At 33.2% G+C, this 13,173-nt stretch overlaps 1 protein-coding gene across 1 annotated transcript in view; it reads right to left on the reverse strand.

The window, feature by feature from the left end:
• LOC146995595 (uncharacterized) overlaps positions 1-13,173 on the reverse strand; it is a 169,624-nt gene that overhangs the window by 111,760 nt on the left and 44,691 nt on the right. The window contains exons 9-14 of the mRNA XM_085824480.1: positions 9,971-10,002; positions 6,703-6,781; positions 6,263-6,309; positions 3,567-3,614; positions 1,266-1,328; positions 323-373 (exon numbers count right to left, since the gene is read on the reverse strand). Coding sequence (XP_085680606.1) covers positions 323-373; positions 1,266-1,328; positions 3,567-3,614; positions 6,263-6,309; positions 6,703-6,781; positions 9,971-10,002 — 320 coding nt within the window. The remainder of the gene's footprint in view (positions 1-322; positions 374-1,265; positions 1,329-3,566; positions 3,615-6,262; positions 6,310-6,702; positions 6,782-9,970; positions 10,003-13,173) is intronic.

Raw genomic sequence — 13,173 nt, forward strand, 5'->3', positions numbered from 1 at the left:
CAAATGCACAGATTTGTAGAAATCCCTATTAATGATGCTTCAGGTTTATAAACAACATTTACAGTTAAACTCTACTTTTGTGGTCACCCAGAGAGATATTTATATAAAAAATGGAATAGTATTGAAGATTAATGCAGTTTTAGTGTCAAAAATTCAAATTCACATTGGTGTGTTTAATATATTTTATCAAACAATTTTTGGCATTAAGAGTGTGTTATGAAATATGTAAAAAAATATCGTTCTCATTAAATACAAGGTGTCTAAAATGCTACCAGATTAGAACCATCATTTACTTCCAATTCTGCTTCAAAAAATAACTTACTTGAGGCATTGGGACAGGAGACTCTGCCCTCTTCCGCTTCTTCCTATTGCCCTATAAAAGTAACAAATATACTTAGAAACAACTAACAGAATAAATAGTGCACATATTAAAAACTTTTATTACATTTACAATCACATATCAAAATCTAGAGATTGCTGCATGCAAGTTTTATGAGTATATTGACCTGACGTAAAACTAACATAAAGTATGAAAAAATTAGTAGTTGCTGGAAGTGAATTTTTCGAGTTCAAAAGTTTTGTGTGCATTTACGTTGAGCCATGCATGTCAAATTTTGTTATACTATACTATATTATGTAGAACTTAAGACCCCAAAATAATGAATTAAATAGAATTGACTAAAGATTTATTACTTTTGAAATTTATCTGCTAAAATTTCAGATTCCACACAAAAATGATACTCTATGTGTCATTTACATCAATGTTGTTATATTGGGATTCTATTCAAAAGTAAATTAAATTAATTTCAAAATTTTTAGCAAATATATTTTCTCTCAAATTCTAAACAAAGTATTTTGATACTTTTTTAATTCAATTTTGTGCTTAATCTTTCTCGTCTTCAGTTATTAAAGCTGTAGAGGATGAGAAAGTCAGTTCCACGGATGACTCATTATGTCCATAAAAGGAATGATTCCTTGCAAAACCATAAAAAGAGTTACTGTACTTTACAATATTTAAACATTAACCTAAAAAAATAATACTTCCAATAAACAAGACTTAATTTCAGATGGGAAATTAAAACTAAGCACAGATGTCTACTAAAAGCTCGTACGCTAAGCTGACTACTAATAAAAAATCTCTACTGATAAGTTATATCAAATCTTAAGAACTTTAGTTATATTATCAATTAAAAACATTCAAAACCTTAATTGACAGATACTTAATCGTACTTCTTATAATATATATGAAGATGAACAAAACTTACCTTAGGTGGACAAGGTGGTGTACGTGGAGGTGGACAAGGTGGTTGGAAAACGGATGCCCCTCGCTGTAAAAGTAACAAACATATTGAGAAACTTTCAATAGTTAGTGCACATATTACAAACATTTCATACAATTACACTCAGATGGCAAAAATATTGAGAAAGCAGTACGCCAATTTTTATGCGATATTCACATACAAAGTAAAAGTATACAAATACAAGTAAAAACGAATATAAATTACAAAAACATTCTATGTTGCTGGATGTGAATTTTTGAGTTTTTTAAACAGCTTTGTGTGCATTTGTCCTGAGCAATGTCTATTGGATTTTGAAAGGAGAATGAGAAATGAAGTCTGATGAATGACACATTGCTTTTGATACTATTTTGTTGTTCTGTGTTTAAGCATTCAAATAGCATTACACATCTGGAATTCTGCATTCGAAAAACGTGCTAAATAACATGCGGAATCAAATTAAGAGCTATCAGACATGCATCTATGAGATCAGTGCAGCAATAATAAGTGTCAATAAGGTATTACAATAAAAGACCTACAAAGATCTTTTTATTAACACTAAGTAATCTGGAAAGATACCCTTCATGTCTTTCGTGAAGACTTCCTTTCTGTCTTTTGAGAAAGATACCCTTTAGATCATAATTGTTCTTTATTTCATAAATTACAGTTTCATATTTTTAATTTTATAATATCTGCATGCCATCTTACCAGATTTAAACTGATGATTTATAATCCGGAATGGCCGAAGTCCCGACGAGTCCGGATTAACAACTTTTGACTGTATTATTTCATCAATCAAATCAGCAAGCATTTTCAAAGCTTCTCTACGGCTCAACCATCGTACTTCAGAGTAATAAATGAGATCACTATGTGATGCATCTGTGTGTTCTAGGATTTCCTTAAATTGACTGTGGTTTAAAAAGCATATGAGGGAATAAAATTGATTACATCGCTCACTACTTTCATTAGGCGGTCAAATCCTAGTTCTTTCGCACATAGCTGTTCTTGGTGTATGATACAATGATACCCAAGCAAATGTTTTCCTCTATCATCCTCTCACAGTAGACTTCCCTAAGTTTATTCCCTAAGATTTCAGATTCCAAACAAAAATGGTACCCTATGTGTCATTTATGTGCATATTGTTATATTGTGCTTCTATTCAAAAGTAAACAAAATTTATTTCAAAATTTTTATTATTTTTTCAAAAATTTTAAAAAAGCATTTTCATGTCATAAGGATAACTAGCCATCGATCATAAAACCACACATCTGTATTGTCATTTCCCAAAACTGAGCTACTTTTTCTAAAAGAATGGCATGGAAAAAATGTTTCTAAATGACAAAAGAAAATAAAACAAGAGTAAAATTCAATATTTTACCTATATTTATTTAAACTCATAATTTTTAATAAATATCGGTAAAATATTAAAGTCCACAATAACACAAGAAATGAAATTATGAAATATAGAGTATTCGATGTATGAAATATTTACTAGATGAAAATACATGACAACACAAAATAGAATTGTTATTATTGCAACACTGGAAAAAGTGCAAGAAAACAATACTTAAAGGAACAGCAGCAATCATTTAAGAGAGTACCAAAATTTCCAAATATAAGCCAACCTGCACATAAGATTCTGTTGTAAAATTTCTATCAAAAAATCTAGCAAAACTTCTTCCCTGGTCTTTGCTTGCACAACTGCTTGTCTGTTTATCACAGATATAGATACTTCCACTTAAAAAAATGTTGTAAATAACCCAAATATTCCTCTTTTGTCATTTTTAAATGTAAAAGACTATATATTTAAAAATGTAAATTTTTTTTCACATATTTCTATTTAGGAAAATTATGCATTCCTTATAAAAAAGAAATAAGAGGAAATTTCTAGGCTATTATTTTATATTTTTTACTGCTACATTTTGCTAAACTATGCAACACTATAAAGAACTCATGCAACACTATAAAGAACACACCTCAAAATTACCTTCTATTAAAAAGAAATGATTCCTTGCAATAACCATAAAGAACGTTACATTATTTAAACATTAACATAACAATATAATGCTTCCAATAAACGAGACTTATCTTCAGCTTGGAAATTATGACTAAGCACTGATGTCTACTAAAAGCTCTTACACTAAGCTGACTACTGATAAAAAAGCTAAGTCAAATCTTGAGGAAAACATTAGTTAAATTATGAATTAAAAACATCAATCAGATTCTGAATTTATGAATATTTAATTGTTCTTCTTATAATATATATATCTGACGATGCAGAAAACTTACTTCGGACCATAGAGCAGGAGGTAGAAGATTCAGAGGCCATGCTATAACCTGCAAAAGTAACAAATATATTTAGAAATTTTCAACAGTTATTGCACATATTAAAAATGTTTTTTACATTTACAATTGGATGTCAAAAATCTTGAGAAAGCAGTATGCCAATTTTTATGAGATACTGACATTAAGTAAAAACTAATATAAATTATGAAAAGTTCTGCATTGCTGGATGTGAATTTTTGAGTTTTTTTAAACAGCTTTGTGTGCATTTGTCCTGAGCTATGTCCATCGGACTTTGAAAGGAGAATGAAAACAGGAGTCTGATGAATGGGATGTACTTTTGATACAGTTTTTTTGTTCTATATTTCCTGACCTCACAATAGCTTCATTAAGCATTCAAACAGCATTACACATTTGGAATTCTGCGTGCTTAAAATCGAAAAACATTGTGCAGAATCAAATTAAAAGGCATCAGATATGTATCTATGAGATCAGTGCAGCAATAACAAATGTCAAATAAGATATTACAACAGAATACCTACAAACATCTTTTTATTAACACTAAATAATAAAAAAATACCCTTCATATCTTTCATGAAGTCTTTTGAGAAAGGCAGTTCCACATACGACTCATTGTGTCAGTCATTACAAATTAATAATTAAAGTATTCAGGTGTGGCATAGACTTCATTAGGATTGACTTATTTACACATCTTTAGGGCTAAGTTCTTAGACTACATAAACCACTGCATTGTGTTATACTATGCTACATTATGAAGAACTTATCCACACGAAAGACCTCAGAATTTTAATTAAATGGAACTGACAATGATACATTTGATTCTGAAATATATTCCCTAAAAGTTCAGATACACAAATAACTGATTTCTTCAAAAAGATGTAGTTTTACAGTTATGCTTATGTAAATACATAATACATTACAGTATTAGAACAGTACATATGTATTAATTTTTCTGTGTATCCTTGACGCCTCTCGTAAGTATACAAAGCACTTTTCTGTTTTCATTAACAAAATGCATTTTAGGTTAGTTTTGAGTGATATACTAAAATATTAAGCGTTAGTTAAACATTTACTGCTGTTTATTTTACATTTTACTGCACATAAAACGATTTTTCAAAGTTGGAATGACTGTTTTCTCTTTTGCTATTCCCGTTTTCAGCTTTTTTCGGATTATCCGTGGCGGCCGCGCCACCCAATTCCGCGGATAATCGGGAGTGTACTGTATATTGTACAGCATTATTACCATACCACTGAAAAGCACTATTTTCGATAAAACAAGACGTTCTATGGAGTCTATAAAACAAAGGTACCATGTAGTATTTTAGCCTCAAACTACCTGCAGCTAGGTAGAAATCCCCATTAAGGATGCTTCAGGTTTCTAAACAACATTTACAGTGACGACACTAGTTTTCTGTTCACCGAGAGAGAGATTTTTACAAAAATGAAATAGTGTTGAAGATTAATGTACTTGCCAGTACTAAAAATTTCAACTGTGCATACAACCAGCATATACAACTGTGCGTACAACCAGCATCTGACCACAAGTGCATGAGAATTGACATTAAAGCAAAATACGAGGGCCATCCAGGAAGTAGATTACGTTTCCGTCTGTGTCCGCTAGGGGCGGGGCTAGCGCGGCCATCTTGGGGTCAGAGCGTTGCGCAGCTCAGTCTGCATCTAGCCATGCTAGTGAGAGGTTCGTGCTGTGCTCCGTTCAGATACTGTGATGGTTTGAAATGTCTGCGTTAATTGAAAATCAACGCGAGCTGCGAGGTGCGCTCAGTAATAAGGTTTCTGACTGCAAAAAACTGTAAACCGATAGAAATCTATCGGCAGCTTCGTGAAGTGTATGGGGACAACATTATCACTGAAGGTGGAGTGCGTCAGTGGGTCATAAGATTTCAAAATGGCCGAACCAATGTTCACGACGAAGATCGAAGTGGGAGACCCAGCATAGTGACCGCCGAACTTCTCGAAAAAGTCGATGCTAAAGTCCGTGAAAATCGAAATTTCACAATAACGGAACTTTCTTTGAGTTTTCCACAAATTTCGCGAAGTTTGTTGCACGAAATCATCAGCGAAAAGCTTGGTTACCACAAGTTTTGTGCAAGATGGCAGGCAAGAAGAGGTAACGAAGTGGTTGAAGGCGCAGGCGGCCGAATTTTTCGACGAAGGAATTTCCAAGCTCGTACATCGCTACGATAAATGCCTTAATTTGTATGGTGACTATGTAGAAAAGTAGTATTTGAGTGTGGCTTTCATCTGTATATAATAAAATTTGTTTCCTATACTTTGTTTATTTTTTTATTCCAAAACGTAATCTACTTTCTGGATAGCCCTCGTATATGCTGCTAAAGCCTTAAAATCATGAGAAATGTAAGCTAAATTTTCTTTAAAATTTGAAAAGAGAAACTGCTTAGGTAAGATTATGGTATTTAAGAACTACTAATATTCCTGTTTTATAAAAATAGAAATTTTTTTTAGTTTAAGTCTTCATAGTAAAATGAATAATAAATCTACTAAGGATTTCCTAAATACAATACTTGTAAAAAGTACCAAGTTTTTCCTTGCTAAAAATACAGCTGCAGCAATTAAAATATACTTTGAATGTTTAAAATAAGTCAAAACTCATGAATTTTTTAGATATATATGCTTTAGAAAAATATTAATTGAAAAATTACCTCATCCTCCTCTTCTGGTTCTCTTTCCTGATGATAAGGTCCCTTTCCTTTAAATAAAAAAAAAAAAATCAATCTTTCCTGTATGTATGACGCGTGTTTAACAAAAATGCATGTTCAACAAAAAATTAACATTAACATGGAATCTAACAAAGAAATAGATTCTTGGGAAAGGCACTTCATTTAAAAAATTAATTAATTAATTAAAACCAAAATTATAAACAATTCAAAACAGAAATTTATTTTAAATTGTCAATACTTTATCTGTATCATCAGCTTTTCTGTATGATTAACAAAATATGATCAACAAAAACGCATATTAAAATGCATTCAAGATGCCAGATAGAAAACAATACACTAAATATTGAGTTAAAAAAGAAGAAAATGACACTATATTAAACATTAAATTACCACATATGCCAAAAAAAATTACTATTAATTACCTGCATCCAGCAGGGCATCTGCTTCCCTCATCAGGAAATCATCGAAATCTTTTTTAAATCCAAGCACCTTTTTCAACACCTGAAAAGGATAAAATTCCAATTAGAATGCTGTATAAATTACTCTTACATTCAACTAAAAACTTCAGTAACTTTGAAAGCATTTTATTGCACTTCATATAATCTCTAACACAGATGCACAGCATTACTCAATGCAAATAGAGCTTATAGGTAAGAAAAATTGGAAACTCATACAGTACATATGCTGGCCAACAGAAAAAAAGGTTTCAAAATATATTTTATTTCAAACCAATTCAGTAAAGTGTTGTTTACTGAACTGCTTTGAAATGAAATTCACTACTCTGGATAATGAAAAAGCAGGCACTGAAAGCTGTTTAAAATGCAAACACAATGTTTACAATTAAGACACTTTTTTAATGTGATATGAAAGTCTCTTAAAAGGAATGTTTCTTTTAAACCTATATACATGTACCATTTATTGTATAGACAGCAGATTTTTCCATCCAATTCATATCACAGTCCCCAGTCAAAAGGATTTCACATTAAAACATCCTATGATGAGCCACAGCAAGATGGAAAGCCAGACATCAACAGATATTAGCATCCAACATTCCAGTGAGCTAAGAAACAGCCACCTAATTTGGTACCAAGAGATTTTGGTCAATGTTTTTCACAAGTTACTACTTCAAAGAATGACCTTATTTGCTAATAATGGTCCCACTGAAGAGGTGACAAAATGTCACGCAACTGCAAAAAAAGCTTGCTATTAAAGTGGCTGTTAAAAGAAGCTTACACAAATAATTTACAAATGTATTTTCAGGTGCCTTGAAGTAAAGTTTGAAGAAACTGAACTTAATCACATAAGGTGGTACTATGAGCGATGAATTGAGCTGAGTGCTCTGGGTAGAGCTGGAGCACAAACTGAGAGGTGAAATTTCTAACATTTCAAAATTTTGAAATTCATATAGCACATATATATACGAAAAAACTAAACTCTGGAACTGGATGAAATGCCCAACCAAGCTTTTTACTCCAAGTAATCCAGATTTGGTCAGAGACAGCTAAATCATGACTTCTGATCTGGACAAAATGCGACACTCAATACAATTTAGTACAGCTCGTTTAGCTGAAAATAACAGGTTTGTTTCAGCATATATGGATGTACTGACTTCTACATCATTCAGAATCTGTCTCCTGACGGCTCAAATGCACAGAGAAGAAATTCTTAAAATCTTGGTAATGCCTTGTACTGCTGCCACTGGCGATTCCATCTTTTTTATACATCAAAATGGCTAAGTTCATTAACTTGAACGCATGAGGAAATAACAGCAGAGCTTATGGAATGGTGCTCAGAACTGAATTCACTGTTGATAGACTTTTAACTTTATCTATTGTACACTCAGTAGGGAAACCTGGGGAAAATCTCCCATAACCTCATCTATCATGTAACAAATTTAGTTTCCCACAGACTCAAGATATCTACAATCTTTATTAAAATTCTGACAAAATTCCTTAGTGTGTATCTCTTTTTTCTCTGAAAGACACGTATAATAATGAATTTTTTATAATAGTTGGGTTTCCTGTAAATTTATACTTTCTCACATTTTTATTAAGTTCCCACATTCATAAATATATTTAATAGTGTACCACATATTTATCAGCAGCTGTCTGTTTATTTAAATTACCTATCCCCTTATCAACTGAGCAGAGTACATACTCAATTTACAAAGTGTTTTCTTTATATTGACGCCAGTTTTATTAAATAAAGAAACATTGAACAAGAAAGATAAGAATTGAAAAGGTTCAGATTTTAACAACTGCTCAAAAGGGATCATTTTAAATTTATTACAGTTTATCAGTTGAGATTTTCACCAGACAGTGCCCAGGTGAAATAACAAAACATTTCATGGGAAATTAGATGAATATTCATTTAGACTAACATGAGAAATTTTATGCAGTTTTCAAAAGTGGAAAAAAAAATAAGTTATATAATTCTATAAAAATATTTAACATTTTAATCCGATTCATTTATATGAAAATTCATTATTTAAATGTATTTTTATTTAAATCATTTACATCAAAAATTAAAGAAACAATATTCTTAATAATCGCATCAGCTGCTTTATAGTTTAGTTCATTAATTCATAACAATATAATAATGTGGCCTGTCCTGAGCTTTTAGAGTGGCAGTCAAGTGTTGAATCTTAAATACAATACAATGTCTCATTTTGATAATCTTTTAAAACAAAGCATATTAACAAAAAGAAAAGTTTTCCAAGGCAGCTGTCTCAAACTGGTGGCCTGCTGGCTAGCAGTTTCACATGGCTTGGGAATATATTCTCAGCAACGTAATAAACATTATTATGACAAGACTTTAAAGATGAAGTTCAAGATTTCAATGATTCATAGTCCACTTTTACATTATTTTGCTTACCCTTCAAAACAAATATGGGAATCACTCAAAAATACTCATAAATGGAAGTAGACTTTTTCAAAGATTTCAAGCTACAGATCTGACTAAATTTTATTCATTCTTATCAAAAATATAAAATACCCTCAGTTGTGAATTATTGAAAATAAGAATAATAATTTTATTTGAGCGTACATTTACGTGTGAACATTTTTCTGAGCTGTTGAAATTTAATAAGAAAAGAATGAGACTGACTGATGGTCATATATCAGGTGTTGCAGCTCAAATCAGTAGCCAAAAATAAAGAAATTCACTTATTGATGTATAGATATATGTTTTTCAGTATAGGCTGAAGCAAAGCTTAATAAATAAAAGAAAGAGGAATAAGTTGTCATTATTTCTACTCAAGTTTTGGCCACTTGGAAATATTTTCTAAGCTGTTTATTTTTACCATAAGTAAGTTAACCATTAATTCAACATCATTAGAATTGTTGAAAATCAAGCATTTAATTGGTATTATGTGCAGTTTAAGTGGCATCATTGTTTTGTTGTATTATTATGTTTTATGCATCTGGCATCACTATTATTTTCTTCATTCTAAAAGCTGTCATGTAAACAATACGACGTACGTAAGTTCTCTTTACCTTTTTTGTTAATAAAGTCCAAAAATTAGCCATTACTCTGTTTGTTAATTTTATAACAAGAATTATTTTGAATAAGCCGGTTTTATGCATCAGGCCCACATTCAACTTATATTTGAGACAACTCCTCTCAGATGATAATGCTCACAGAAAATAAAATGGATAATATCATAGAAAAGTTTATCATAATTATACACACCTTCATCAGGTACTCCATTTCTGCCTGAAGCTCTGAAAAAAAAAATTAAGCTATTATCTGAAAGTTAAAGACAGACATGTACTGATTTCAAGTAAAAAATAGGCTTGTTTTCTTACTGAAAAATATCTGTATACAAATATAGTGGCCATGGTTTTAAATATCAATGGCAAAAGTGACATAATTGGTTACATATAAAATTCGAAATTGCAGAAACAATTCTTAAAAAAGTTACAAGTTACTTGTTTACACACAAGTTAAACACTGTTTTAAAATGCTAAGGGTTTTTGTTTAAAGGAATGACATCTGCTGCTTTAGAGAATTAGTTATCAATATGATTTATATAAATGAAATTTATACAGTAATCCGAACGTCAATAATCCAGAATGATCTATAATCCGGACCTCAAAGCTACAAACTTTCTGCGCATGCGTAATACCTTTACGCATGCACATGATACGCTTATGTGTGCAAGTTTAATGCATAACGGACGGTATAAGCTATGCTAAAATTATCTAATTATCTATTTCAGTTAATGTTGCAGATTCTGTTGTTCCTTAATCTTCTAATTGGATCCGGCTTATTATTTTTTGCAGCCAAATAATAGCAGTCAAAATGTTGAATCTTAAATGCAATAAGTCATCTCATTTTGATTATCTTTGAAAAGGAAGTACAGTCAAAAGTCTTTAATCCGGATGCCCTTAATCCGGAATGATCTATAATTCGGACCTCAAAGCTATAAAGTTTCTGTGCATGTGTATCTGCATAATGCGTTAAAGCATGCGCATAATGCCTTTACGCTTGCACATAATACATTTACGCATGCGCGTTTAATGTATAATGGACGGTATAAGCTAAGCTAAAATTATCTAATTATCTATTTCAGTTAATGTTGCAGATAGCGTTGTTCCTTAATCTTCTAATTGGATCCGGCGCATTATTTTTTGCAGACTGTTAGAGCAATTTTATAAAAAGTAAGATTGAACTTTTGATTATGTCAAAAAGAGTTTCCGATTCTGGAGCCATAAAAGGATCTACAAAGCGAAAGCACGTTTCGATGTCCATCAAACAAAAAGTGGAATTGCTGCAAAAAATGGATAAAGGCATATCCTTTGTTTCTATAACCATTCCGAAATCTGTTTATCAATTTCACACTGCTCTGTGGGGGGGGGCAATGAACTGGAAATTTATCTGTCAGCACTTTTCTTATCTTCAGGGCAGATGCTTTTATTTTATTCGGGTTATAATTCCTTACTAAATGTAATATTTCATCTCGATGTATTCTGCCTTTCATATGATTTAAATCAAATTCCTTGTCATTATAAATATCACGAATACACATCAAACAGTTTCCTGGTTGCAATTTTCTGATTTCGACTATGCGTAATGTATGCTTTACGCATGCGCGCGTTGAAAGAAATGCTTGATAAAGTAAATAAATAAATAATAAGCTTTTTTTTGCAAATTTTGATACCCTTTAGATCATAATTGCTCTTTATTTCATAAATTACGGTTTCATATTTTTAATTTTATAATTTCTGCATGCCACCTTAAGATAATAGATTTAGATTTAAACTGATAATAGATCATAGATTTAAACTGATGACCTACACTGGTGTGCAAAAATTAAGGACGAGATGGTTTTTTTCAATATAACTTTGTACAAAAGCTTTCGAAATCAACACATTTAATACCGTAAGATCCCCAATACGTAAGGACATGAGTAATGTAAGCAACACTTACTAAAAGAGAAATCAGAGGGATAAAAAGAAGCTTTATTGAAAACGTAGCATGGAGCGCAATGCAACTGAAGGCCAAAACATCCCTGTGATGGGTGTCCAGCAAGAAACATCCGGTCTTTAATAGGGGATATGATCTCCCCTGACTGCTAGGCAGGTTTCACAGAGTCTGCCCATGCTGAGAATGAGGGTGTCAATGAGTTGTTGAGACATTGCTGCCCATTTGTCTTGCAGGCGCCAATCGAAGCTCTGGAATCATTACTGGTGGTAAGGTACGAGCTGCCAAGCGTCTGCCTAGAAAATCCCATACATGCTCGATGGGATTGAGATCCGGAGATCGTGCCGGCCAATCCATACGTTCAATATCCTCACTCTCTAAGTGCTGTTCGGCAGCTACTGTGCGATGACATGGTGCATTGTCGTCCATGAAAAGGAACTGCGGACCCATAGCTCCTCTAAAAAGATGCACATATGGAAGAAGAATCTCATTACAATAACGGGTCCCGTTGACTGAACCTGCGTTGAAAATGTGAAGGTCTGTATGACTACCAAGCATGATGCCTCCCCAAACGAGAACACCGCCACCTCCATACCTGTCCCTTTCAATGATGTTCGAGGGATGATTGCCGCTTCCCCGCTCTCTCCAGATGAGTATCCGATGAGAATCGCTACTCAGACTGAATCTGCTCTCATCTGTAAAGAGTACTCGTCCCCATTCATTGTCTCTCCAATTACGGTGTTCCCAGTACCACAGAGAACGCCTTCTCCGATGGGCAGGTGTTAGAGGTACACACCGTACAGGGCGTCGTGCAAACAGACCACCACCGTGCAGTCTTCTGGCCACGGTAAAACGCGATATCGGTCGTCCAGTCGCCTGTGTCGTGTGTCTAGCGATTTCTCCCGCCTGTTTCTTCTGGCCTGTAAGACAATATACTGGTCATCTGCGGGTGTGGTTCCTCGTGGACGACCACTACTAAACCCCCGGATAGCTGTTCCTGTAGTTTGAAATTGTCTCCAAAGTCGTTAAACGATGCTGTGAGCAATTCTGAATCTGCAGCCACACTTGTCACACTGCGGCCTTCCTTCAACTTCTCAATGATTCGACGTCGGGTAAAAGCATCCAGATGTCGTCTAACAGATTGATTATTCGGCATTTCTCGCTGAGGCAGCAACTCGGTGTGATTTTAACTGCTATAGGGCATGCAATCTCTTTGCCAGAAATACTGATCTTACACCGACAACATGCTTTATACTACTCAGACACTCCCCCATTACGTCTACCTACATATCTGTGCATGTGCTACCGTACATCACCTTACTTAATCTCCTGATTGGTCTTTCTGTCCGCTCTGCCTCTTCGTTCAGCTGATATGCTAATTTTTCGACTTTGTCCTTAATTTTTGCACACCAGTGTAGAATTCGGAAAAACCCCTAATCTGGAATAGCCGAAGTCCCATGACACGATTT

The sequence above is a fragment of the Stegodyphus dumicola genome, chromosome 9 (genome assembly GCF_044657685.1).
Source record: "Stegodyphus dumicola isolate Sdum_Otavi_A_Nest chromosome 9, ASM4465768v1".
Classification (NCBI taxonomy): Eukaryota; Metazoa; Arthropoda; class Arachnida; order Araneae; family Eresidae; genus Stegodyphus; species Stegodyphus dumicola.